The 27,496-nt window shown below is 39.1% G+C and overlaps 4 protein-coding genes across 8 annotated transcripts in view; 2 read left to right on the top strand and 2 right to left on the bottom strand.

Annotated features, from left to right (window-relative positions):
• Positions 1–1,094, bottom strand: part of nhsb (Nance-Horan syndrome b (congenital cataracts and dental anomalies)) — a 47,045-nt gene extending 45,951 nt beyond the window's left edge. For all 5 annotated transcript variants that reach the window (XM_056382191.1, XM_056382199.1, XM_056382215.1 and 2 more), the window contains exon 1: positions 491–1,094. In XM_056382191.1, the coding sequence (XP_056238166.1) occupies positions 491–770 (280 nt within the window). In that variant the 5' untranslated portion in view covers positions 771–1,094. The remainder of the gene's footprint in view (positions 1–490) is intronic.
• Positions 1,095–4,929: 3,835 nt separating this feature from the next.
• Positions 4,930–15,276, top strand: ace2 (angiotensin I converting enzyme 2). Its single transcript, XM_056374513.1, has 18 exons — positions 4,930–5,118; positions 5,249–5,407; positions 5,594–5,687; positions 6,416–6,559; positions 7,003–7,118; positions 7,626–7,731; positions 8,561–8,658; positions 8,783–8,955; positions 9,707–9,933; positions 10,623–10,767; positions 10,936–11,034; positions 11,472–11,594; positions 11,823–12,001; positions 12,601–12,659; positions 12,791–12,888; positions 12,977–13,093; positions 13,742–13,936; positions 14,028–15,276. Exons 1-18 carry the CDS (start codon positions 4,930–4,932, stop codon positions 14,128–14,130), a joined length of 2,424 nt encoding a protein of 807 aa, XP_056230488.1. The 3' UTR covers positions 14,131–15,276.
• A 144-nt stretch (positions 15,277–15,420) lies between these two features.
• il1fma (interleukin-1 family member A) lies at positions 15,421–20,450 on the bottom strand. Its single transcript, XM_056374622.1, has 7 exons — positions 20,393–20,450; positions 20,141–20,256; positions 19,324–19,420; positions 18,221–18,575; positions 17,669–17,797; positions 17,390–17,529; positions 15,421–16,300 (listed from the first exon to the last, which is right to left on the bottom strand). The coding sequence occupies exons 1-7, from the start codon at positions 20,402–20,404 to the stop codon at positions 16,079–16,081; spliced, it is 1,071 nt and encodes a 356-aa protein (XP_056230597.1). The 5' UTR covers positions 20,405–20,450; the 3' UTR covers positions 15,421–16,078.
• A 1,710-nt stretch (positions 20,451–22,160) lies between these two features.
• Positions 22,161–27,416, top strand: zgc:113276 (uncharacterized protein LOC553748 homolog). Its single transcript, XM_056378158.1, has 10 exons — positions 22,161–22,251; positions 23,115–23,325; positions 23,914–24,098; positions 24,216–24,431; positions 24,843–25,242; positions 25,497–25,630; positions 25,737–25,976; positions 26,621–26,782; positions 26,894–26,983; positions 27,120–27,416. Exons 2-10 carry the CDS (start codon positions 23,115–23,117, stop codon positions 27,288–27,290), a joined length of 1,809 nt encoding a protein of 602 aa, XP_056234133.1. The 5' UTR covers positions 22,161–22,251; the 3' UTR covers positions 27,291–27,416.
• Positions 27,417–27,496: the final 80 nt, after the last annotated feature.

Below are 27,496 nucleotides of genomic sequence, written 5' to 3'. Positions count from 1 at the left end.
GTGCGCTACCCGCAGTAACGAGACTGCGATGCTGAGCCAATGCAGCGGCAACACACGCCCCTCCGCTCCGCGCTGCCTGCCTGCCTGTGAGCACACACACCGACACCCCCCCCCCACCCCCCCCCCTCGTCGACGGACACACACACACGCTCGCTCGCGCGCGCAAACACACATCCGAGTCTGGACCGCCAAATGAATGAGCAGTCAACACATCCTGCGCTGTGAAAATGCGTCTCGATGTTGCTGGATGGTCCACTGTGCAAATGCAACCGTGTGACACATTTCAATGGGGGATGAGAGCGCGGCCGCGTCTACGGCGGGCGTGCGTGCGTGCAGCTGGGTAAAAATAATTTTGAGGTGGGCGCCCTTCGAAGGTTGAAGGCACACATGTAGGGTATGAATGGATAAAATCACACATTGCTCAGGTGCATATCATAAGGTGATTTCTTTTTTGAGAGGGGGTATATAGCACTTGGGGTGGTCTACTTACGCACTGCCTCCTTTTTAGGGTCTAGGGCACTGGCAGTCTGCTGAATCTGGCCTATTTTGTTCTGGAGGACCCAGACCCGTTGGTTGGTGGTAATGATGTCGTTTTCCAGCTCCTGAAATAAGGAGCAGGCGTGCCGGGCCAGGTCGGACAGCTGTCGCAAGGTCCGGGACAGAACCACGTTACTGATGGCACACAGGTCCTCGAAAAGCAGACCTTCATCGTTAGGGATCTGGTGCCTGCACAGAAGCTGCGGCTCCACAATCCTTTTGGCGAATGGCATCTTGCACGCCAGAAATAATAGGAGTTGTAAGCCAAGTGTAAAATCCCACTGCCTAGAAGAAAAAGGGAGAAGGGGGAAACAGACAACATCCAAATATATAAATCCACGAGAAACCCGATGAGGTTCAGGCCGACCGCGCGTTATCCCCGGGCGTCAATCCAAAGTTCCCAGATTCTCCTTGAGATCCTCCATCCTGCTGCTGGTTTCAGGGGATCACTCACACTCCCGCTCACACACGCACACACATGCACACACATGCAGGACACAGCTAAGCTCAGGTCAGCGGTGTGAGGATGCGTGTTGAGTCTGCGATCATGGGTTGCCTCCGTGCTGCGTCAAACCAGCCAGAACGAAAAGGAAACACCGCTCAAATCTTTCAAAATAAGAACCTGGACCAAGTGGAACTATAAACGGTGAAGGAGGAGGGGTCTCTAAAATTGATTGTCGATGACAAAACATAAAACAACAACATACAGAATATCGCTAAGTGGCTCAGCTTTAAATACGCCAATATTGTTTCGTACCCAGTCTGCGCACCTTAATCTTTTATTTTTCAAATCTGTCTTTGCCTTTCCGATCTTATTGTGGTCATTTTTCTGGGGATTGTTGCAGCCTGTCTCTGTGGCCTGAGCAGTGTGCTGGCTGAGAGGATGAGAGAGAAGACTGAGGTAAAACCCGGAGCTGTGGACACGTGTGGACAAGGAACGGTCCTGAACATCAACTTGTAACTTTTGCATCATGACAGCAGGACACCCGGACAGGAGCGTTTCATAACAAGACGACAGACTCATTTCAGTTCAGACTTTTTCTATTTGACCTTGGTGTGGGTGATAAAGTAACACTGAGGATGTTCATTTCACTTCATTTTCAATATCAAACTGTTGCACATGATACAACAACCCCTGGACTGAGAATGGAGGTTCAGTTCAGCTCTATATAGTCAATCTTTGCAATATCATAGGAGCTGACCTCCAAGCAGCACACCTTCATCACCTTCAACTTTGGAATTTCACACAGCTAAACCTAATATTGAAATTGTCACTGTATCACAACAAGTCTATCGGATTAAATTATCCAGTATGATCTGCAAACATAATGTTTCTGAGGCCGTTCACTAATAGAAATATTCTGTTTGGGCTCCTGGAGACGCCTGGGCTTCTTAACCAGCCTGCATACTGACCCCAAACCACAAAACTGTGTTGTTTAAAAATGGTCACAATCTGATGGACTCTATGGTGACAGGTGCTGTTAACCGTCCAACCATGATTAAGATCTTGAAGTAATTAACAACTGAAGAATTACACAATGAAAACACAATAATAATAATAAAAAAAAAACAGATCAGTACCAAAGAGTGGGAGTAAAGACACAATCCAGTGTTTCCAACAGCCTAGCAGCTACATGTAGTGTGCATATAATTATGTTTCAATTTTCTGGTATAAAAAGAGATTTAAGAAAAAAAGAAAATCCATGATTGTAAATTTCTGTCAAATCTGTTTCCTTCCTGTTTCCTTCCTTTCTAGTAGAAGACTAAAAAGCAGTACAGTACAAAATAGAATTTAATGCAACACATACAGAATAAACCATCAGAATATGATGCAATGCACACTTCACTGTACAGTATATGTATGGTCAAACACTGTGGCTCTAAATAGTTAAACTGTAAACTTCTCAGAGCAGCTCACCTACCGCAGGGACCTATACTGTAGCTGAACGATGTCCAGTTTGTTTGTTTTTTTTTTTTTTTTTTGCTGAATGTCAGTTTCCAGAATGCTAAGCCCGGCTGTTGTCTCATCCATTCACGGTGATTAGCCTATAGCCTCTAGGCTGAGTCTGTATATAGACATGTCGGCAGTAAACTTGCTGTTGCAGCAAATTTGAGGCAGCGCAGATTGACAGTAACCCATCATGGACCTCACTCTGAGCTGCCAAGAACACATCATTGTAAATGTATGCGTCCCAGAAAATAAATCATACAGTGATCATTTAAAACAAGCAAAGGAAAACTGATGCTAGTGGGAATGAACCATATTGTGACTGTGTGAAATTCTCCATGGCTTTACATTTTTCTATATAACTTGAACATTGCCCTCCCTTTAAACGTGAGGCATGTTCACCAAGTGACATGTTAATATCAAAAAGATGTCAAGTGAGCTCAGCAGTACTGGGAAGTAACAAAGTAAAATTACTCAAGTACTGTTAGGTACAAATTTGAGGTACTTGTTCTTTACTTGAGTATTGATGTTACTTCATGTTTCCAAAGGCAGACCCCGGGCTTTACTTCTAACTCCACTACATTTATGTGATAGTTGCACTTATTTTGCATATAATTTCTCGTAAAAAGAATCATGATGAGCTTTTGAAATGTTAGGCGTTCTTCAGTGGAAAAAAAAACCTGATCAAGTCACTTTATTCAAAGTCACTTTATTCTTTTATGAAAAGTGAAAGAAAAACACAAAAAACTGCCATCTTGGGGGAATATTTCAACCTGTTGTTCAGCATAGTGAGTACTTTTATTGTTGTAACTTTAACTACATTTTTTTTGATAATACTTTGGTACTTTTACCAAAGTAAGATTTTGATCTCTAATGAAGTATGTCTAAATTGTTTTATTACAGTGCTATTTTTACTTAAATAAAGGATCTGAGCACTTGTTCCTCGACTGTGGGAAATAACTCTGAAGAATCATAATTTTTCCTTCCATTATTTTAGTGAACAAAAGGTAAAAATCTGTCATTGTATTCTCTGTTCACAACGTTTCAATCCTCTGACCTTCATCTGGTGAAATTCATCAAAATGGCTCCACGCAAATAGCGTCATGTACAGTTTATACTAACAACAAGTGGAGGCTTATAATCAGAACTTTGTAAGTGCAGTTAATTTCAACAGGGATCAACAACAAATTTGATTTGAAAAAAAATGTGAACTTTATGGAGATTGATTATTCCAGCTGTTTCCACAGGAAGGCACTGTTGCATTCAAGTTAATGTTCAGGGAGGCAATGCAGGTGCTCTGAGTGTATTTCCAGCTCTGATAGAAACATGATCAATGAGAACGAGGATGATGGCACTAAAAGCACAAATTAACAGATAAATGCTTCCAAGAACAAGCCGTGATAGAGTGGTAAACTGAGGCCCGAGTGTTGAAAGATTTCCTGAACTGATGTTACGTTGCTGCTGCTGCTGCTGCTGCTGCTGCTGCGGATACAAAAACAATTCTGATTATTTTTTATGTTTTTATTTTATTGATATTTTAGTAGATTATTGATTTGTTTGTAGCAGAGGAAGAGATTGTACTGAGTAATCTATTAGTGACGGTAATAAATCTAAATAATAATAAACCTTGCCCTCACAGCTGATTTCTTATCAACACTGTGGTGCGTGACTTGCATTTTGTTTTGTGCTCGGAAATCCACCGCCACACGATAAGAAAGTTGGAGGCTCGTCTAATGCTATATAGTTCCTCCGTTAATTATAGAGATGATAATAACTTTATTTGTAGCGAACCTTTCAAAAATAAGGAATAAAAGAAGGAATAAAAACTAAATTAAATCTGAACATAAAAGATAAAACAAGAAACAGAACAAGGAAAACAATCACAACAAATTCCACCAGTTGAGAAAAAGCCTTAAGATTAAAATTGGTTTCAAGAGGAGATATAAAAGCTCGTCATATAATATTTTTGGTGTCTTTCATGTAAAGGTGCAGAAATTTTTAGTAAAATGCCATGATAGAAATTAGTTCCCACTTGATTCATTTACAACATTCATTGTAATTTATACATTAGTCATCTTGCTTTCATATTTATAACATCTGACTTTTCATTTTATGCCAAAAGATTTTGATTTGCATTCTCATGTTGACAGGCTGAAAGCCAACAGACGCCTTGTCAGAGGAGCGTATTCACTCACTATGCACAAATGTAACTAACTGTACACCTTTGTCTATTTTGCGACTGATAATCTATCAAACTATAACATAGACTCCCACGGTGACGTTCACTGTTCTATCTGTACATGAAAACTCAGATACACCCACAGTTATGGCTCTGCTGTCCAAAGGCCAAGGCAGCACAGAAGGTTATTGAGACTGTATAACTGCACAGTGTTCCTCCTTCTCAGAGTTAGTTTGTGTGTGTGGATGGTGCTGAAGCAGCCAAGATGTCTGCTAGGATTCTTGTAACGTTGCTGGCTGTGTCCTGCGCTGTGTCTGCTCAGTCAGACCTAGAGCTCAAGGCGAAGGAGTTTCTGCAGAGGTTCGACGAGGAGGCCACTGCACGTATGTACCAGTACTCTCTGGCATCATGGGCCTACAACACCAACATCACAAAGGAGAACTCAGACAAACTGGTAAGCACCGGGGGAAACATCTGAAAGGTGCCTAAAGATATTGAGCATGTGGTTAAATGAAGTAAAAAAACAGACGTTGTGTAAATGACTGATTGACATAATTTGATGTGTCTGTTTTCATTCTCTGCAGTCAGAGCAGGGGCAAATTTGGGGCAATTTCTACACCCAGATGTCAGAAGAGTCCCTGAAATTCCCCATCGACCAGATCAAGAATCCAGAAATCAAATTACAGCTCATCTCCTTGCAAGACAAAGGCTCTGGTGCTCTGTCCCAGGATAAGGCTGCACATGTAAGACAGCTTCTCCATGTTAAATGTCTTTCTCTTACAGATATGTCTTAAAAGCACATTTCTTTCATGTTTATAAAAGCTGCACCTTCTGGACTAGTTGCTACAGTAGTTTTGAGTTAGTTCCATCACTTGTATTGATCAACAAATCACATTTAACCTTGTGTTTTCTTTTCAACCTGCCTGCAGCTGAGCAAGATCATGAGTGAGATGAGTACAATCTACAGCACAGCAACAGTGTGTCTGATCGACGACCCCCTTAACTGCCAGACTTTGGAGCCAGGTAAACTCTGTTATGGCAACGTGGGTTCCTGCTGCTGTCAGGCAAAGTTAGTTAGAGCAGTTTATAATTAACATGGACACTGAGAAAAGGAAAATGGATTTTATCAAAGTTTTTGAACAAAGGTTTTACCAAGATCCTGATCATTATAATGTTTAGTTCTTTCATTTCAAATTCGGACAAAAACAAATTAAATACAGGATCACAGTGACGTGTTTCCAGTGGTGGAAAGCAGCAAAGTACATTTACCCATAAGTGCAATGTAGTTTCCTTTTTATACTTCTACTCCACTACGTTTTAGAGTGAAATATCATAATGAAATATTTTCACTTGCACCTGAAATATTTTCTACTACAATTATCTGACAGCTGTAGATACTTTTTACATTAATATTCTACATGAAAAAACAGTCTGATGAGCTTATAAAATGCAATGCATTGTTAAAAGTAGTTTAATTTATAATAATGCATATTTTGTAAACTGATCATATTTATAACTAGCAACTGTAGTTGTCAGATTAATGTTGTGGAACAGAAATATCAGTTATCATAAAATTTAAAAACTTGAGTAAAGTACAGATACCTCGTAAGTGTACTACTAAGTGAAAGTACTTAGTAACATTCCACCGCTGTTTTTTTTTCTTTTAACAGAGTTAATAAAAAAAAAAAGACAAACATTTATCTGAGATGAATGTTCTCCGTCTCTGACTTGCGGACTTCTTCTGTTTCCAGGCCTGGAACACGTGATGTTCAACAGCCGAAACTACTCCGAGCGTCTGCATGTGTGGGAGGGCTGGAGGAGAGAGGTGGGGAAGAGAATGAGGCCTCTGTACGAAGATTACGTGGATCTGAAGAATGAAGCTGCCAAATTAAACGGTGATACATTCAAAAGAATAATATGCCACTTGGTGTGGGATTATTGTGAGGATGTGTAATATATTTTTAATGTGCTACAGATGATCTCAGTCTTGGTGCTTTTGTTTGTCTCGATGAAAACTTTAAAAGCTTCCATATATCCAAGTGAAAATACTTTGAATCCAGACTATGAAGGAACTATACAGATATAAAACTGTAGAATGTGGATGGGTGAAGATAATGTCTGATAGGAAAAATACACAGCTGAAAATGTTGAGTGATCGTACCGGCTGGATCCTCCCAATAACTTCATTGAACACAGTTAACAAACAGCTGATTACCCACCACAGTAGCCTAGCATGGGGTTCATCACTGTCAGAACTTCAAACCACACAAAACAAAGACTTTTGTAAACTGAACTGTGTCTGTCTCACACTTTCTTTTTCTCTCTGAAACACACACAGGTTTTGAAGACTACGGTGCTTACTGGAGATATAACTATGAGACCCTTGAGGATGACATTCGGTACAAGTACACCAGAGATCAGCTGATGGATGATGTCCGTTCAGTTTACAAAGAGGTACGTCTAATATCCAGCCATGCCAGTGGATCTGGCTCCTTGTTGGACGTTTGTGTGTAAGATTATTGATTTATACATTAGCAGGCTCCTTGTTCTGAGGAAAAATGTAAAAGAAATTATAAAGGCAGAGTTGGGCATTTACATTACAGATGTTTACAATATATGTGTTTAATGAGAACTTACATTTCTCCATCACTGTGTATGGGACTGTCCTGTTATCAAAGGTTTTTGGAAGACAGTGGCACTTTATGTTTCTCATATTAAACTTCCTTTGCTCCTTTGTTATGCTTCCTTTGTAAATTTCCTACTGTGTGTTACTTTGAGAGGAAAAACACTGAACATCTTTGTTATCTGAACCCCAAATGTGTGTGTTGGAAAAATCCACTCTTAAAGACTCTAAAAAAAACTTCCAAGCTTGTGTGACACCGGTTCAAAACAGAATAAATACAATGGTTAAAAAGGAGAAGAAGAAATAAAACAAAAGGGTTTTTTTGGGGTTTTTCACAGATCCTGCCATTGTACAAGGAGCTGCATGCCTATGTGAGAGCCAGACTTATAGAGGTCTACCCAGGACACATTGATCCGAAAGGACCTCTGCCGGCCCACCTGCTGGGTATGTTGAGGAACTGATCAGTCACGTGCATCAAACGCAAATATTAACCCTGCTGATATCACTGACCATAAACTTGTTTTTGTAGTGAAAATGATTTCTGTTGAGTTTGGGACAGAAATTCTTCACTTTTATTTTCATCCATAGAATACAACTATCTTGAAAGTCTAAAAGAGGAAGTAAGAAAAGCAGAACACAAACAGAAGAGGAGATTGGAAAATCCCTTTGCTAAATATAGAGATAGATAGTAATACTTATTGGGAGTAGCCTCACACACATGATCCACACCTAATTGCGCAACAACAGTCTGCTGTGTAGCAGTAGAGCACTGTAACTCAGGTGTGCAAAAGTAGTATAACATCATCATAAATTACATTACAAAATGATCTTACAGTGCATCGAAGAGCTGTAGTTATGAAAGATTGTATGTCACATTATAAAAAGTACAGCTTCAGAGCAGAGAGTTTCCAATGATCGTGGATGTGTATGAAGTATGTCTCCCTCTGTTGTCGAGGTCTCATCACTACCACTTTGTTTATGTTAGACTGAACAGAATGGAAAAATCAGAGTGACAGCTTGTGAAAGCTTGAAGTATGTATTTTAAAGCTGTAAATTGTTCATATCATGTATATATTAAGATGACTTTCAGGGAAATGTTATTCAATAATTTGGTTGTTTAAAGGTAACGATACAGATAGACACTATTACGAAGGAAAAAATTAATTCAACAGATGTAATATAATGTATATGATCGACTGTAGAAGAACCTCTCTGTGTCTGCATCTACTTAACTTCAAGTGAATAATAATAACCTTTTGTGCTGATTATTCAGGTGACATGTGGGGGAGATTCTGGACCAACCTGTACTCTCTGTCCGTCCCCTACCCTGACAAACCAGATATTGATGTCAGCAAAACTATGGTGACAGAGGTAGATACAATTAAGTTGATTCTGTTATTCTGTTTGTATATTGAATAATATAAGAGACAAGAAATGCATGCAGTGTTAAAGAAACAATAATCCTGAGTCTACCAAATGTCACTTTAAACTTCAGGGTTGGACTGAGCGTAGGCTTTTCGAAGAAGCAGAGAAGTTCTTCATGTCTGTGGGCCTGTACAAGATGTTTGACAACTTCTGGAATGACTCCATGCTGGTGAAGCCTGAGGATGGACGCAAGGTTGTCTGTCACCCCACAGCCTGGGACATGGGAAACAGAGAGGACTTTAGGTAGGATCCTTTTTTTTAATGATATACTTTATTGAATACACACACATGTACATGAAGTACTGTCTTGAGAACAAAGAATAAAAATGAAAAACAATGAAATGACAATAAATAGAAATAAAACAATACATTTAAGACATTAAGACATTAAAAACAATATAATCATTTACAGTTTTAATAACCTTATTAATAATCCAAGATTTAATGAGTGCAGTTCACATTCTTTAATATTGGCAATTGACAGCTGTTGAGATGATTCATGTGTTTTTGTGCTGTCCTAAGAGTAATCTGATTGTAGATCAGGACACCAGAGCCATAAATATGAACTTGCTGGAACAATGCTGCTGATTGATCTCTGAGTCATTCTTTCCTGCTGATAAAGATAAACAAAGTCTTAATGTTGTCAATTATTAATCCATATAGTTGCCCCAGCACAAACTCTTTAGGAGGTTTCAGTGTCTTTAGCAATAAAGTTTGTACAAATGCAAAATCAAAGTCAGTCAGGTTTTCAGTCAGTTTGGGTTAAAATTACTGAATAAAACTTATTGTCCATGAAACCATGTTATTCCACCTGTCCCTTTAGAGAAGGACATAATTCATTTTATTGAACCTTCAGTGTCATATCTGACTCATCAGATCAGATGTTATTGCAACGGCTGTTTTATTGGTACAGTATATCTGATATGGTATCTTGCCACGTCTGTATCACACAATATAACTGCTGACAGCAACACTTCTCCCATGATGCCTTCAGGATCAAAATGTGCACCAAGGTCAACATGGAAGACTTCCTCACGGTGCACCACGAGATGGGTCACAACCAGTACCAGATGGCTTATCGCAACCTGTCCTACCTCCTGAGGGACGGAGCCAACGAGGGTTTCCACGAGGGTGTGGGAGAAATCATGTCTCTCTCTGCTGCAACGCCCAAACACCTGAAGAGCCTGGATCTCCTGCCGGCTGACTTCTTCTATGATAACGGTACTGCTGATGGATGTAGATAACACTGACAGTTGTCAAACCAAAACATAGTTATAGTAATAGTTTTATTTAAAAAATAATTAATTAATTAGCACCACCCCCATCAGTTTCCACCAGAGTCAGCCCCCAAGTGGCCAAAACATCAGTTATTGCAGGTTGAACTTTTGAGTTGAACCCAGACTAGTTTTATAGCTTCATATATGACAAAGCTTTGTTGACATATTTAGAAATCAGAGAAGCAACTATATTAATGAACAATTGACCTGGCAGAAACCCATGGAAAACACTAAACTGGAGATACAATATCAAATTTTGAAAGGTCTGAGATCACTTTTCCAGAATGAGAAGACTTTTTGACCCCACTGTAGAGAATCTGAATTTGAAAAAGTAGGTCTGACTGATGTGTCTTTGGGTCGCTGCCCTTGAATGACATGCAGGATAAGATTAACCTCAGCACTGTTAGGGCTACCTACAAAGACCACATCACACCTGTATTCACCTGTTTACTGCATAACATGACCTGCAGTAAGCTCACTGAAACGTCCCAAAAAAGAATAGTATTCCTCCGTAAAAATTCATTCAACATCCTTACCACAAAGCTTAACGCCTAAATGTTGCTTCGGCTTCAGCTTTCTGATCTTTTCCCTCTCTATATCACAAACTCTTTTTGTTTATTTTTTGCCTTTCAGAAACGGAGATCAACTTCCTGCTGAAACAGGCGCTCACCATCGTGGCCACACTGCCATTCACCTACATGCTGGACGAATGGAGGTGGCAGGTGTTTGCAGGGAACATCTCCAAGGACGAATGGATGAAGCGCTGGTGGGAGATGAAGTAAGCAGAGACCTATAAATGATCCAGATAATTTATGTAGTAAATTATAGAAAACATCTGTTGACATCTAATATCACTGTAGTCAAATATGGTAATGACATAAAAAGTGGACATACTGCAGGCAGATTTAAAGCCTGCACCATAGCTGACTCTCTGTTGTCATGACAGGAGGGAGTTGGTAGGCGTGGTGGAGCCAGTGCCAAGAGATGAGACTTACTGTGACCCGCCCGCTCTGTTCCACGTATCCGGAGACTATTCTTTCATCAGGTAACGCTGCCTCTATAAAGCTAAACTTCACGGAAATAAAAACATAACACCTAACTCCAGCCATGTTGATTCTGGATCGTCTTGAAATCTGTGTTGCTGAGAGTTATCTTTTCAGTTCTGTCTATACATTCTCAGAGAAATTAGGTGGAAAGAACAAGTTAGTAGTAGTTTTTAGAGCAGAACCATTTCTTAAATCCTTAACATTTAAAACAGAGCATTATATACAGTATATATAGTCAGTTTCAGGTCCAAATACACTTATACACTTAAAAAAACATGAAGAATTTGCTACTATAACAGAATAGGTTTATCACAGTGGTCAGTTATATGTATGCTAGTTGTTGCACTAGAAAGCTACTTACTGTAAAGAAAATTGTCCCAGTTCTGCCATGAGACATCACCCATGTGTGTGCGTTTCTCACTGGTTGTGAATACAGGTACTTCACGAGAACCATCTACCAGTTTCAGTTCCAAAAAGCGCTCTGCAAGGCATCCGGCCACACAGACGCCTTGTCTACATGTGACATTACAGGTTCTACAGCAGCAGGAACCAAGCTGAGGTACGACCGACTTCCAGTTCCTCTTTCACGTCTGTTCAGTTGTTTTCGTCATCCATGTGATAAACCTGTACATTTTCTGTTTGAATAGTCCATGTACCTGCATGAAATTAAGAGAGAAATAACATCTCGTTTCTGTTGTAGCACATTCAATTACACTGTGGTACACAGTTATAAATGCAGCAGTAATTTATCATCATCAACATCATCATTAGCAATATTTTCTCCTAGGAATATGTTAGAGCTGGGACGGTCCCAGTCATGGACCAGGGCTTTGGATACGATATCCGGTGACACTAAGATGGACGCCCGCCCCCTGTTGGACTATTTTCAAAAACTTCACGACTGGCTGAAGGTAGAGAACAAGAAACACAACAGGATGGTAGGCTGGGAGACAGCAATAGATCCATGTGAGTACAAAAGGTTATTACCACCATATTTACCATTCATTTTCTTAAAGTAATATCGTGTTTGTTTAATCCATACAAAAACCGAAATGCAAAAACAACATGGTTTTATGGGTATTTGTGCTAAGCTAACCCTCTTGTGGCTGGAGCTTTATATAAATTGTGGAATTAATATTCTCATCTAAGTCTTGCTAAAAAATGAGTAAGCATATTCCCCAAAATGTTGAACTCTTCCTTTAAGCTTTCCCGCACAGCACATCTATCTGGGTTGAGTGTATTTATAACGTTGTATCATCTTTATATAGTGTTTGAATCCAAACCAAACAGTCAATTGAACACCTTTTGATAGATCTGAAAAGCTGCCCCAGAAGCATATAATCTGTATCTGTGGACATACAACTCTCTCGTCATTACGTAACAACTGTGACTAACACTTGATGTTACTTCTAGCAACTGAAGTTAAAAAAAAATTCCAGAGGACTTTTTTGAGGAAGTGGAAAAAACCACACAAACTTAAGTCATTGGTGTTTTCATGTCAAATATTTACACGATCAAATCACATTAATTTATTAAAGCAAATAAATGATTTGATTTATTTACAGATTCAGAGTATGCCATTAAAGTGAGACTAAGTCTGAAGGCTGCCTTGGGCGATAACGCTGTGAGTATTATTCATCACTATTAGAGGTGTTATTACTGTAGAGTTACAGTATCTGATTTCACATGAAAGTAAAGTGAACTGCAGTGTGTTTGATATCATGGCAAATAGTAATGAACTAAAATGTTTTTCAGTACGTCTGGAATACCAACGAGCTGTATCTGTTCAAGGCCAACATTGCGTACGCTCTGAGGCAGTACTACATGCAAAAGAACGAGAGCCTTCCTTTCACGTCAGTATCAACTGCGTTAACCTAAAACTATGACAACACTTTATTTTTTGTTTTCCTTACTCTTTTGTTATTCTGTTTGCACCTGCAGAGCAGAGAACATCCTCACATATAAAGAGACTGCCAGAATCTCCTTCTACTTTGTGGTCACCAACCCAGCAAATCCCTCTACATATATCCCAAAGACTGATGTGCAGGCTGCCGTCAGGTGAGGCACAAGCTTCGCTCAGCACGCAAATGCATTTTGATTACATACAGTATATTCCAAACACTGCAACACACTTGTTTTGTTTTACCCTGTATATTTCACAGACCCCCTTAGCCGCTGTAATAGCCTAGCTTATTATATTTATTTGGAAGGATTTTTAGTCACACGATCTCCAGTCCACCAATTTCTCAACAACTATTGAATGAATTACCCTATTTTGTTAAAACTCATGGTGCCCAGAGATTGAATCCTAATGACTTCGGTGATGCCTTGACTTTGCAACATTAATTTCCTCCTCAAGATGAATTGTAATAACTCAAGGTCCATTTCTTTGGTTTATGACCAAATACCTGAAAAATTTATTCTCATGAGCCTCAGCTGTACTTAGAGTTTAGTGCTAATTAGCAAATGTTAGCATGTCACTATGATAAACTGAGATAGTGAACATGGTAAACATTAACAACTTAACAGCAGCATGTTAACACTGTCATTGTCTTACTGTATCTATACACACACACACAAACAAACACACATATATATTTTTCAAACATAAGGATTTGAGTTCAATTTCTTGCTGCTATAGTTGATGACATTTAATAAGTGTGAGCAATAATAAACCCATTTCATTGTTTTCATTATTGATCTCAGGTTATCTCGAGGCCGAATCAACGACGCCTTCCAGTTGGATGACTTGACGCTGGAATTCTTGGGTATCCCAGCAACACTGGCCCCTCCCGTGGAGCAGCCGGTGGAGGTGTGGCTCGTGGTGTTTGGAGTGGTCATGGGAATCGTGGTGCTAATGGGCATCTACCTCGTCGTGTCTGGTGTCAGAGAGCGCAAGATGTGAGTTTGGTCTCCGGACTCGTCACTAACATGTTAGACCAATTACTTGCACGACTGTGAGACATGTTGTGTTCCTCTCTGTGCTTTGTAGGAAATCTGCGAAGACAGGCATGGAGAATCCCTACGATGCATCCGTTGAAGCACAAACTAACAAAGCCTTTGAGGACAGTGATGACGAACAAACTGGATTCTGATTCAGCGAAGCACAGAAGAAAGGTGTTCTCGTACAGTAGGCTCATAGTCACTGTCCAAGAATAAGAAAGCGAAAATTCTTGATCTGATAAAGCCTTTCCCTCTTCCACCGGTGCTGCATGGCCTCTCATCAAACATCAACATCTCTTATTGTGTATATGTGTAAAGGTTTTAGTTTGTCTCTCATTGTTATAGTATAGTGAATGCCCCTGTAAAAAGTGCACTTGGTATACCTCCATGTAAATCCACTTAAACTGCACAACTTTGATATACTAATATAATATTTGTGGTATAATAAGAAGTACAGCTTAACATATACTTCACTACACTTAAGTTTATTTTACTATTCTAGTTTGATATACCATTAAGTGCAATTAATCAGACTTTTTTGTAGAAATAGAATAATTTTTTTTACCATGTACTTTGTGTATATTTAAATTAACTAATGTCTTTTGAACAGCTATTAATATAAATTGAATAACTGAAAAAACACATATGAAAACATTATACTTGAAATATTAATATTAATATTAAATGTTTGCATTAAGAAAAAGGGTGTATTTAAATATAATTTTTATAACTTAATGAGATCTCAAGATAGCACAGTCAATCTTACTTAAAGGTGCTATATGTAAGTTTTTGCTATTGCTACATAGCCAATGTAAACATTAACAGCTGTTTACTCATTGTAGAAGACACGTTGCGAGTACAGCGATAAACTTAATAACTTTACTAGAGCGTTACTATAGCCCTTTTAAGTGTTGTCAAGTGTATTTTAAGTTGTATTATTATATCATGAACACACTAAGTGCAAAATTAGTCAAAATAAAAGTTAAAGTACAAAAGTCATAGCATTCTTTTGAGTACAATATATTTTACTCATAACAATATAGGTCCTTTCAGACAGTACATTGTTTTTTCTATTGTTGCTTTCAAATTGTATTTTGTGATTTGCAGAACATTACGTTTGTATAATTCAAAAATATCCAACCTTATTTTTTGCTGTATTCAGTAAAAGGCTATGACAGTCAGCCATTTTTATAATAATATTTCACACTCTTGGTCCTAAATTTCAAATTAAATGTTGTAATGCACATGTGGTAGATAGGTGCATAAGAAAATGAAGTCAGGCAAAACAAAGTATTTGGTTACCACATATAGCCAGTGCTAAGTTTATTGAAAATGTAAGTCTCATGTATATTACTGAAATGCTGCATTTTCAAAGAACATGGTAATGACAGTGTGTGTGGATTCAACGCGTTCAATTATTGTAACATACACAAAATACACAGTTGACCAATGGAAGCAGTTTTATTTCTTATTTATAATATGTGCATGTACAGTTTGGGTGGTAATACATCAGTAATATATCTGTACATGTTGACATTATATGATCAAAAGCACTAAGTACAAGCTTAATATAGCGAGTCATTCAGAATTCAATTAATGTTTGTGTTAATTGGATTCATGTACATAGTTTATATGACACGTAATTTTTCTCACATCTCATAATAATGTACATTCAAAAGTGTTAAATAAATAAAATTATTATCACATCAACTTTTTTTTACTCATTTTGAATATATAAAGTTACATACACAAAATATTCATGCATGTAACAAAAGTTTCACTTTAAACAACAACAACTGATTTCCAAAAAAAGATCTCACATATCTAAGTCTGGACCACACACACACACATACACACAAATGTTTTGAATTAGACATAGTTGTATGATACATATCTACGCACTTCTGCAATAGCAGAATTTGACACAGTGACCTTGGTTTCCTTTACTGGACCAGATATCTCAAACCACAGAGCTCCCCTCATGTTTTTCTTAAGTTTAACATCAACTTCAAGACCCAAACAAAAATTCACAAGAGAATTTTGAATGTTAAACTGACTTGACTAAGAACTGTGGATGCACCTGAAGAAAATGACTCTCCATCACTTCTGAATGATAAAGAGGAATGTGTGCTCTTCCTGCTGTCCATCCAGGGTTTGCATCCTCACCACTGAGTCCGTGTTGAGTATTTGGATGAACCATCCGCGGTGCAGCACTGACTCAAACTTTGTGCGATTTGAAGGGACGGTCTTCATGTAGAAGACGAAGGAGAGGGTGCTCTCATCAGACTTGGAGATCTGCTTCAGCTTCTGCTTTTCGCACGTCTACAACGACAAAAGTGTGGATTACTTTGCTTTCTAGTATCAGAATTCTAATAATCAACTTGTTTAACTCACGTTTAAATTGAAAACAAAACAATTTCACTTCAATAGTTTTAGTAATATACTGTACTTCTTACTTCCCTGAAATAGTAGTAGGGTTCGATGGTTTCAGGGATGAGTTCCATGAACTTTTAACCAAATTTAATACTGTTTTAAAATTCTCTCCTATTTAGAATTGAATCATCTTTCTTGTAATCTTATTTAATTTGGGTAAGTTTTCCTGCATGTGTGTATTCACAGCATTCTTCTTTTTTTTATTTTATTTTATTTTATTTATATCGCACAAACTCATAACAGAAGTTATCTCAAGACTGCACTCTTTATAAAATAGACTCTTTATAACGTATGTGTATGCAGGTTGGTTTGTGCGTGAAATACACAGTATTGTTTGTATGTAACATGTTAAGTTGTTTTATTCTTTTTTGTGTTTCCTTTTTCATTTTGTTCTTGTAAAGCACTTTGTAATCTGTTGTTTTGATAAGTAGTAGTGGTAGCGTTATTGCAATCTAATACAACAGTCCTGTAATAAATCCTATATGACGGTTATAATGTTGAAACTCTTTTAGAGAGCTGATTAGTTTTGAATGTTCAGATACATTGTTCATAACCATGGCTGAGTCTTGGTGGATAGGCTTTATCTGTTTTAAATGTATGTAATTTTTTTTTGTATTCTTTATTCAGCTTATTGTCAACAAATTCCCAAAATCAAGAATGCATTAGTCTAATTTTCACTTCGAAGTTGTAAATCATTTTTAAAAGGGACAAAGTAATTTCCTAAAAGTAGTTTTTACCAAATGTTACTAGTTGTAACTATACATAGTGCATTTGTTGGGACTATTTTCAGAGGCGGATTAGTACACATTTGGTGCGTTATAGTGAGTATTTACAGCAGCAGGACAGTGTATGTAGGACTGACTCTAAATAACCTCTTGAGGTTCAACACAATGGAGCAATAGAACAACAGTGTCGTGTTTTCAATGTCAGTGGTTCATCTCTCTTTCATCATACTCAACAATTCAACATAATTGTTACCTCCACTTGTAGGAACACCGTCTCTCCTTCCTTGCAGCACCTGAGGAAACAGTTGGAGCCGGTAAAGTTTAGGACCACTGGTATTCCTTTGAAAGACCTCCCCATAATGGTTGACTTGTAGTGGTAGATGGTGATTTTCTCTGGATAGACATGCACACAATATAAATAAACAAACAAACAAACAGACAAATAAATAAATAGAAATGTGATTACTGCCATTTAAATCATTCAGGTGATTATTTCGTACCATGTTGCTCCGTGCTGCTCTCAATGACTAACCTGGATTTGGGGAAGCATAGATGGTTTTCTGCGAGCAGAGACCTCTGAGATATTGGTGGGTGGCCACATGTACCACTGAAACATTTTCCCGCTCGACCTTGTCCTTTTTGAAGGTGCTTCCTCTTGCAACTGAAAGAGAAGCAGGGAGCAGTCAAACAGAGCGCATATAGTAAAGTTTATTACATATAAGATATATATCTATATATCTATATATAGATATATATATAGATATATATGACATATAATTAATGTCTCAGTTCCACCGAAGAAAAATTTCCCCAACAGATGGTTTCATTTCATTAACTGGTCAGGTTAAAAGGGAAGAGAAGGTAAGAGAAGAGAAAGGAAGAGAAGAGAAGAGAAGAGAAGAGAAGAGAAGAAAAGGGAAGAAAAGAGAAGAGAAGAGAAAGGAAGAGAAGAGAAGAGAAGAGAAGAGAAGAGAAGAGAAGAGAAGAAAAGAAAAGGGAAGAGAAGAGAAGAGAAGAGAAAGGAAGAGAAGAGAAGAGAAGAGAAGAGAAGAGAAGAGAAGAGAAGAGAAGAGAACTTCCTCACCAAGCGTCACTGTGCTGGATTCTGCCACCATGACGACGTCATTGTAACTACATCCTATCCCATTACATCCCTGACAGGGACTCCCGGGGTTGCAGGCCCTCCCTTTCACCACAGACACGCTGGTTTTCTTCATGGTGACGATAAGCAGATCCGTCTTCTCTCCGTTCTCCATAGTTTCTCCTTCGCAAACGTCCTCCTCCAGATTCCCATCCTCCTCGACTTCATTCTCCTCCTCCCTCCTCATCTCCGTGCTGAATCTGAGAGTTGTGGATTCCATGGAGACGGGATGTAAAGTGTCTGCATCGCTGGAAGGCTGCTCATTGTGCTCTTTCACCTTGGCCGCCTTGTGCACCTTCTAAAGAGATGGTAGAGAGAAACGGACGTCGGGTCAGATTGAGCATTGACAGTGTCTTTTTCTGTCGGACACTTTATGTGTTAAATTCCACCTTAAACCACAGAAGTACATTCAGAACCAGTGAAATATTTGGACAAAGTGCGTCCAAACTTTTTACTGGCACTGTATTCTTCACTGTGTTCTTCCACTGGTCAATACCTACATGTAGACAGTGCAAAGTCATGTTATGTTGACCTACTTCCAGCGCAATGCAATATCATTTAATATAAAAACAGTGTTACCGTAGTAATCTAAACCTCAACAATTGATGTCATGTGATAACACTATAATACAGCCTGCTAATAACATACAGATTCTTACCGATACCTAGTGTAGGTATGGTGGAAGAAAAAACAAAAGTATGGGGAACAAGGAAGTAATGACTTGACTTTTCAGAGGAAAGAGGTAGAAAGAGTGAGAAAGGTAAAGGGAAATGAAACTTAAGTTTGAAAAAACTGGTCATAATAACCTTGTTGTTACTGCGTGATTAAAGAGTAATAAGGAGATAACAGCCTCAGAACAGTCTTCTTCTTACTCTGTAATGTAAAATACAAATTGTAGTTTCACTCATTAACAAACATTACTTGGGTCTTTAGGAGGAAATAAGGTGCCACCACGCTCCTGGGTAGGGTACGTCTTCTCAGATTAAAAGACCGAAATACAATAGAGAAAAGAATAAAGTCAAGACAGTGGAAGCCCATGAACTCACCAGCATTGGATTACCGTCAGCTAGCATCTGTGCTAACTCCTCAGGTGTGAGAAGCTGCAGGTCTACGCCGTTTATCTGCATCAGTTTGTCTCCTCTCCTGCAATGTTTGGGGTTTCGGAATGATAAATGACAAAATATTAAAATAGTTTCCAATAAATTTTTTGTTGATCAAAAAATCTATTAATCAACTAATAATTTCAGGGCGAATTAACATCATTAAAATCATTATTTACTATTTATAAACACTATTATAACGTATGCCTTATTAGAAAGTGGTATGTTCTGCTGGCACTGACTGAGCTTTGAATTATGAATCAAAAGATTTTTATTGACTCACCCTCTCTTCTGCAAGGGTTTATGTTTCTTTTTTAATGTTCTCTCTGATCTTGTTTTTGTTTATGTGCCATAACTGACAGCAATGAGATGATTATTTTACTGTTTTTATAAAAAATTTACTTTTAGAAATCCCATATCTTTTGTTTTTTTTCTATGTCCTTTCTATGAGAGGGGTTAAAATTATCATTGTCAGGGTCATTTTTTAAAAGCTTTTTATGTTCTTTTAGAATCCTGTGTCTTTTTGTGATTTTTATTTGTTAATTGATTTTTTTTAGCTTATTTTCGGAGGGGCTTCAAAAATGCCATAAATAAATTGATTCCTATTCTTGATTTTTATTTTAGTATAACACAAGAAATTAGTTATCCAATCTCAGAGACTGGATACGTTTTCCACAAGCATTGAAAAAAATGTATTATTCACTGAGAAAACTTGGGTTTGCAATGAAAACAAAAAGTCGGATAAACAGTGTCTGAGTCATACCTGACAAACATTTTTTCTCCAGTTGCATTTTTGTACTTCACCACATTTCCAACTTCATACTGGTGCTTTCCGTCTTGGATCTGGTGGACAATGACCACGCCTCCCTTAACTGAATCCTTACATTTAGGAATAAAGAAACAAATTTTTCTTTGAACAAGCAGCATTAGTCAATATACACAATCATATCTTTAACATGTATCTGAAATTTAGCAGTGTTCAGTGTTATAGACAGTTAGGTTTTTTTTTACCCACCCCCAGATCCATGGTGCTGGAATTGTCCACTCCTGATAATGCCAAAGACTGAAGGCGATACCAGTGATAGTGGCCGTTTTAAAGCCTTTAGTGTGTTTGTGCTTCTGCTTTAGAAAGGGAAGTAGGACTGAAGGGCCACTGACACGGTCATCGATGGGGAACTGATGTCAGAAGAGGAAGTAAATGAAGATTAGTAAATCTTCAATAAAAAGGGGACACAGCGTGTGATTTTGTTAGAAAACAGAACTTGTAACAAATATGGAGGAACAAGAGATGTGTGAATTCACTAATATAAGCAACTTATTTTATGGCAATTTTACCACAATAACTAACAGCAGCAGAGGCCTGACTTTGTCTTTTTTTACGGGATGTTCACTTCCTTTTTTTCACTTGTATACCAATAACAAGACAGAGCACTTTTACAGTCAAACATTAGCATGAAGACACAAAATTTGATTTTGATTTTATAGTCTGTCACAGTAGACATGGGAATAACTGGAAGAAAACTACTTCCTCAATGACAGTGGACAATAAACAACATAAGTTTATTCTATGTGTGATTCTACAATCAACCATCCACCTAGAAACTGAAGCGATAATTGTCCGTTCTTCACAAACTGTAATGGTCAGTTTATTTATTGCATTTTCTCTTTGTGCCAGTGTGAAATCATTAATGGTATTTTATTAAAGAGGTTTTATTTTATCAGATTATATTGATCTGCTTTTTATAAATGATCTTGTCCCATTGTATTGAACGTGACTGTGCTGTACTTCTCATTTACTGTAGTCGTGTGGCAATCACTCTATGATACGCAGAGGTTCACTCTTATGTGACTGTAATCTCTCCCTGTGCTTGTTCTTCCATATCTGTGTCCACATACTGTATGCATAAAAGTCAATTAGGAAGAATTAGGATGGACAACACAGATTCCGAGCTTGAAGGCACACGCTTGACTTTGGAAATAGTAAGTAGACCTTGTGGTGAGAATTTTTTGTTTAAAATTGTGCATTGTTGACATCCACATTCATTTGTATCAGTCTCCTTCTTCATCTTGTTGGCAATCAGCCAAATAACTAAACATTGCTCCATTCTCCACAGTGTTCCTGTTGTCATGCTGCCTCTGCCCCTTGGAAACAACAATCAGCAGGACTTGAGACTGACACAGCCAGGTGAGCTACTGGTTAGCTTAGCTTAGCATAAAGACTGTACATAGGGGTAACAGCTGGCCTGGCTTTGTCCAACAGTAACAAAATCCACCTACAGGACATCTAAAGCTCATTGATGTTACATCTTGTTTGTTTAATGTGCACAAAAAACAACAATTGGTGGTTTTATGGGTGGTTATGTGCCCGACTCTTTCTGGGCCAAGCACAGCCTCTTCCAGCTGTTGGTGGTAGCTTTATGCGCAAGAGTGATATCAATCCTTTTATCTGACTCTATTTAAAGTTATCTATATTGTTTTTATAGTTATAATTACATTTTTTAAATAATAAAAACTCCATGAGACTTTTATCCGGTTAAATAAAGGAAAAGAAAAGAAAGAAAATGTTATGTGTGCACGACTGCAAACGTAGTCCAGTGCTAGTGCAACACCTTCACTGTTTTGATACTGAGATGAGCCGTGTTACTAAATTTATACAAGCACACACTGAAGCTATTTCCAGCTTTCCCAGTCAGGCCAGTGAAGTCCAGCTAAATCTGTAGACGCTGAGGTGGATTGAGTTACATGACAGGCACGCGCCACTGTTGCCAAATTTCAGGTTTCCCATCGTACACTGCAGTATGCCACAGTTGAGATACGGACCACGTTTCCACCGTCTCAGAAGCTGGCAGAAGCTGACAATCCAAATTCAACCAGGTACTGTAGCATACTGATCCTTCACATACATGAGATTCTGCACGACACGTGTATCTGAGGAAGGTCATCAGTGTAGCAGCTGAAGGTGTTGTAATGCTTTACTAACTTGAATATTGATGTGAGTGCTGTGACTAATGTAAAAACTATTCAAAATATCAGATGAAGTTCTCCAGAGTTATAGAAACAGCTCATACAAAGTTCATTCGACTCTTATGGTGCTTTCACACCTAAATTTCATCTGCTCTGGTCCGATTCAGTTGATGAGTTTGTGAACTTGTAGCATTTTCCCCATCGGTTTGGTTTGTTTTCATACAGAGAAAAATGAACCAAAATGCATCATTACAAACCACGTGAGAACGTTCACTACGTTTATTTGATTGTCTGGCGGGAGCAGGAAAGTCCTGTGTGGGCTCAAACTTTTGAGTTCACCTGCTAGTAGGGTCGGATCGAGCACAGACCTGTTTCACACCAAAAAAGAACCGCTCCAGAGTTCGTTTGGGACCGGACCGAGACCACCTCCTCGAAAGGGCCTCGGTGCGAGTGTTGTGGGTCGCAACCAAGTGCAATTCGTTTTTTTTAATACCTGCCCAAACGAATTCTACCAAGGTTGAAAACGAACCAGGATTCAGTTTGACCGGAACAAAAAGCGCATTTGTTTGCATCTGAGATTGAATTTGAAATGAATGCTGTACTAATCCCTCGTAAAACACCATAAATCCTCATAAAATCATTTTGAAATCACCCATCAGTCAGGGTAACATATTAGAGTTTAAGGGACAAACTCAAGCTTTGTTTTTAACTGTATGAGGTCTACCACTGTCCCGTATTGTCTCTCTGTGTGTTTTTGTCTGTGTGTGTTTCAGATGGTGATACTGGATGTGTTAATAATAGGGGGTGGCCCTCATGCGCTGACCCTGGCGAGCTTGCTAACCAATCCTGACCCTGACCCAAACTCAGACCCCAGACATGACCCACCCTTCTCCCCCTCCTGCCCGGACCCCCTGAGGACAAACCCAGGAACGTCCAACAACAGATGCTGCAGTGACAAGAAGAAGAAGAGGAGGGCAACAACTGGTACAGTATATTTGACTTTACTTACCAAATCATAATTATGAGATACAATATATCTGAAGTCATAATTTTGACAATAACAATTGCAAATAAAGCTGAAAAAATGTGTTGATTAATCAATAATCCACTGCTATCACTTATAAAAGCAATTGATCATTTAAAAATATTTTGAAGCAAAAATTCCAGACTTGCCCTAGAACCAGGGCTCTGGGAAATTGTGATGAACATTTTTATTTTGTGACATAATCTTTACTCGCCCCATTTACTAATTAGCAATTTAGATAATTCTCTATAATATAATCTCATAATCTTGACTCAGTCTTGACCCAGTATTTTAAAAGTGTTTAAAAGTGTTTTGAAAAAGATTTTGACAGACGTGGTGCATTTAGTTTCATTCGTTCCATTTGAAACACTGAACAAATCTGAGATGTGGGTGATTGAGAAGTCTGGAGTCAGGTTACCTCAGTTTACTGATGAACGCTCCTTTTTCGATGTGACTACTCAATGTGAAGTACCATAGTAACTGAGACTTTTGCTTCCTATCTGCCCTTATAATTCAGTCCATATGTCGTTTGTCATCATTCTATGCAGGAATGACACTGGAGGAGCAGCCAGCAAAGTCAACGATATCAGAGAAGGTTGCTTGCCCCCCGCTGAGTCTCCGAGTGGTGGATTCCTATGGAGAGTGGACCACTCTGTGGGAGAGCCAGTTCACAGCTCTGAACATCCCTCATCTGCGCTCACACACACTAGTGCACACTGACCCTCTCAATAAGGTATAAACACAAACAACTTCCCCGGAAGTAGAAACGAGGAAGGTGCTTCTACAATATGAATAAAGATAATCATGTGTGCGTGTGTGTGTGTCTGTGTGTGTGTGTTTGTCTTGACAGAAAGCTCTGCAGGACTTTGTTTTAAAGTGTGACCGATCAGCGGAGCTTCACTGTCTTCCAGACCAGGTTTATATTCTGGACGAAAATGCATTTTTCAATGACATGCGACTTGGCAAGAAGGAGAAGAAACGACTAAACATCACCTCAACGCTTAAGAAGAGTTTGTCCTTCAGTCTGCCGGGAACCAAACTAAGTGTGGACTTCTTTAAAGATCAGGTGGGACATACAGTATATTGTGTGTGTGTGTGTGTGTGTGTGTGTGTGTATTTTGCATGGTACATGTCACTGTACATTTAAAGACAATGAATAACTTGTTTGCATGCATTTTCATTTTATTTAACATCTTTGAAGCATGTACGAGAATTATTTTAGTTACAATAACTTTACATTAATTCTGAATGCATACATTCTTATCATTATTATTATAATTGATTTAATTAATGGATAAATCGTCAGGCTGCTTTCAGTGTGGGTGTCCTCTCTCTGTTGTGGACTGCATTTTGGATCAGGTCTAATTATTCTAGTTATATGGAATAATGCCGACATTATCCTTTAAGCAGCATGAGAACCACAACCTGAGCATTGCTATTTCCTGAGTTGTTTGAGTTGATGAATCTGAATATACAGGTGGAGAGACACAACTTGGGCAAAGTGCTGGTAAAGGGAACAGTGGAGCACATCGTCCCTGTTATTGATTACAAGGAAGAGACGGAAGAAGAGAGTGACTGCGTGAAGGAGGCCATGAGGGTGACTGAAAGGAAGGGAGATGGGGCAAGGAAGAGAGTGAAGTATTTTCAAGTCCAACTTCAAGAAGGCAGCATCCTAAAAGCTCACCGGGTTGTTATGGCAACAGGACCAACCCGTGCTCAGATGGCAAACATCCCTTCATGGGTGAAAAGCATTGGAGAGAGCTACCCAGAGGAGCGACTGCAGCACACAGTGCACCTCATGCACCATCTGACAAATTCTAAGCAAGAACTTAGAGAAACAGATTGTCAGACACAGAAAGAGGCTTTTCCCACTCAAGGTAAGTCAGATTCCTTCTGAGCGTTTTGTAACATCACAATCATACAGAAAAGCAAACGGGTAATTGGTACTGCTAAGAAAAAACATTACAAACCTTGATGCTTTGGCACATTTGCCAGAACTGTCAGAATATTGTATAATACTTTGCTTTCACCTGAGGTTTCTGTGCTTTTGAAGACGTCCGTGGCTGTTTGATTCCCCCATCCCCACTGCAGCACTTTCCTTTACAAGTACCTTATGCCTATGTGTGTCTAGAACTGTGTGTAGTGTGTGAGACAGGGCAGAGGGTAATGGTAGTTGGTGGAGGTCTGACCAGCGCTCATGTCGTCTCAATTGCCCTGCAGCAAGGTGCCAGCCATGTGACATGGGTCATGAGGAAGCACCTCCAGGTCTAGTGACAGTGTGGAACTGCATGTGGACCAAGCATAAAGACTTACTGTAGCTATACCTGCCTGCCTCCATCATGCACATCAGTCTTCACTGTTTCTTCTACAGTTGAAACAGTTTGATGTGGGCGACGTGGAGAGTCTGGTGGGTCGTTACTCCCATGTGGAGCACGGTATCAAGATGGATGGCCAAGCGTACCTACGGCAGTTCTATAATGAACGGAGTCTTCACAAACGGCTGGCTATGATTCGCCAGGCAAGGAAAGGTGGGGCTGTCACCCCAGAGGCCTACATCCACCTACAGCCATTCATTCTGAATGGACAGGTGGATGTGAAGACATACTGTCAGGTAATGGTGCATGTGCATCCCACAGGGTTATAAGATGAGGGTTTAGTGAATGAGATGAGACGAGACAAGACGTGATAAAAATAAGATGAGATTATATGAGGTAAAGTTATGTGAGGTGACATGAGATAAAATGACATGAAGTCATGTAAGATGAGATGAAATGAGAGGAAGTAATGAGAGGTCATTAAGGATGAGACAGTCAGTTGACATGAGAAGAGATAGGAGGAAGTCAGATGAGATGAGGTAAAGTGAAGGGACATGATCTTAAGTGAGAGGAGGCGAGATTAGGTCAAATGATCTGAAATAAAATTGATATTAGGTTAGACGAGATGATGCGAGGTACAGAAGATACAATAAGGTGAAGTCAGGGGAGATGAAAGTAGATCCGGTGAGGTCAGTTCAAGTCAGATGAGGTCAGGAAAAGTAAGATGAGATAATATGATGTGAAGTGAGATGAGGGGTTAGGTGATGTGAGGTGAGGTGAGATGAAATTAGGTGAAATGCAATAAAGTGGGATTACTTAAAATGAAATGAAATGAGATCAGGTGACATCAGAGGTAGGTTAGGTGAGATAACAAGAGGTCGGGTGAGGTCACATAATGTAATGTGAGGTGAGTTGAACTGGATGTCATCCAACTGTCCAGGTGAGTGAAGCCAGTTGGTGCTACAGGAACCAGGCCTGGAGTCTTTCCCTCAGCACTGGGGACCACTGGACTGGAGATATGATCTGGCTCGCCACCGGCTGCAAACTTGATGCGAAGCAGGACCCGTTGCTTTCTGAGGTGATAAAGGAATTCCCAATTCAGGTGGGTTGAACAAAGAAATGTATTTTACAAATGTATAGTGTTGATGTGCTCTACTTTCATGTTGTAAGAATAGTAGATTCATAAAATATTACCGGCTTCTCCCTGGTGAAGGTGATAGATGGTTGGCCGTGTATATCAGAAAGCCTACAGTGGGCCGAAGGGTGTCCGCTCTATCTGATGGGGCAGTACAGCGCTCTTCAGGTAGATCTACTTTATAGTGTTTTGGTGTGCAAAAATAAGTCTCAACAACAATCTGTGCAACCATTTTACAGAGTGTGTATCCCCCCCAACCCCCCACCCCCGACACACACACACACACACACACACACACACACAGGTTGGACCTCATGCAGTAAACCTGGCTGGTGGACAGGCTGCCAGCATGCGAATTGCCAAGGACATCATGCGTCACCGGCAACAGGACAGTGGAGGTGCTTCTGACCTGAGTGGGGAGAAATTTAAAACTGAAGAATATATTCAACAGATGCAAGGCCTTTTATGGCTTTAACTTGAGGAACTCAAAATCACGTGTGTGAACAGTCTTCCTAAATATAATTATGTAAGATGTGACTATATGAGCTTGATTAAATGCTGTGAAACAACAATTCTGTGTCAAATAAACACGTTCGTCTTTGAGGGCCCAATCAGTATTTTTTTACACATTAATTACAGGTATAGTCACAAAAATATAGTGACATAGATGGAAAATGTGCA

This window comes from Seriola aureovittata, chromosome 1 (assembly GCF_021018895.1).
Source record: "Seriola aureovittata isolate HTS-2021-v1 ecotype China chromosome 1, ASM2101889v1, whole genome shotgun sequence".
Lineage (NCBI taxonomy): Eukaryota > Metazoa > Chordata > Actinopteri > Carangiformes > Carangidae > Seriola > Seriola aureovittata.
The sequence above is the reverse complement of the archived record's forward strand: the minus strand, read 5'-3'. Positions and strand labels throughout refer to the sequence as shown.

What these genes read in the sequence shown, in the direction of transcription:
- il1fma (XM_056374622.1), bottom strand. An exon ending in ATCCAGCACAGTGACGCTTG is followed by an intron (nt 17,798 to 18,220) that starts GTGAGGAAGTTC and finishes CTTCTCTTTCAG; the next exon opens with TTGCAAGAGGAAGCACCTTC. An exon ending in CTATGCTTCCCCAAATCCAG is followed by an intron (nt 17,530 to 17,668) that starts GTTAGTCATTGA and finishes ATGTCTATCCAG; the next exon opens with AGAAAATCACCATCTACCAC.
- zgc:113276 (XM_056378158.1), top strand. Translation starts at nt 23,115, where the DNA reads ATGGTGATACTGGATGTGTTAATAATAGGGGGTGGCCCTCATGCGCTG. An exon ending in GAAGAGGAGGGCAACAACTG is followed by an intron (nt 23,326 to 23,913) that starts GTACAGTATATT and finishes CATTCTATGCAG; the next exon opens with GAATGACACTGGAGGAGCAG. An exon ending in ACACTGACCCTCTCAATAAG is followed by an intron (nt 24,099 to 24,215) that starts GTATAAACACAA and finishes TTGTCTTGACAG; the next exon opens with AAAGCTCTGCAGGACTTTGT.
- ace2 (XM_056374513.1), top strand. Translation starts at nt 4,930, where the DNA reads ATGTCTGCTAGGATTCTTGTAACGTTGCTGGCTGTGTCCTGCGCTGTG. An exon ending in TCCGTTCAGTTTACAAAGAG is followed by an intron (nt 7,119 to 7,625) that starts GTACGTCTAATA and finishes GGTTTTTCACAG; the next exon opens with ATCCTGCCATTGTACAAGGA. An exon ending in GGAGACTATTCTTTCATCAG is followed by an intron (nt 11,035 to 11,471) that starts GTAACGCTGCCT and finishes TTGTGAATACAG; the next exon opens with GTACTTCACGAGAACCATCT.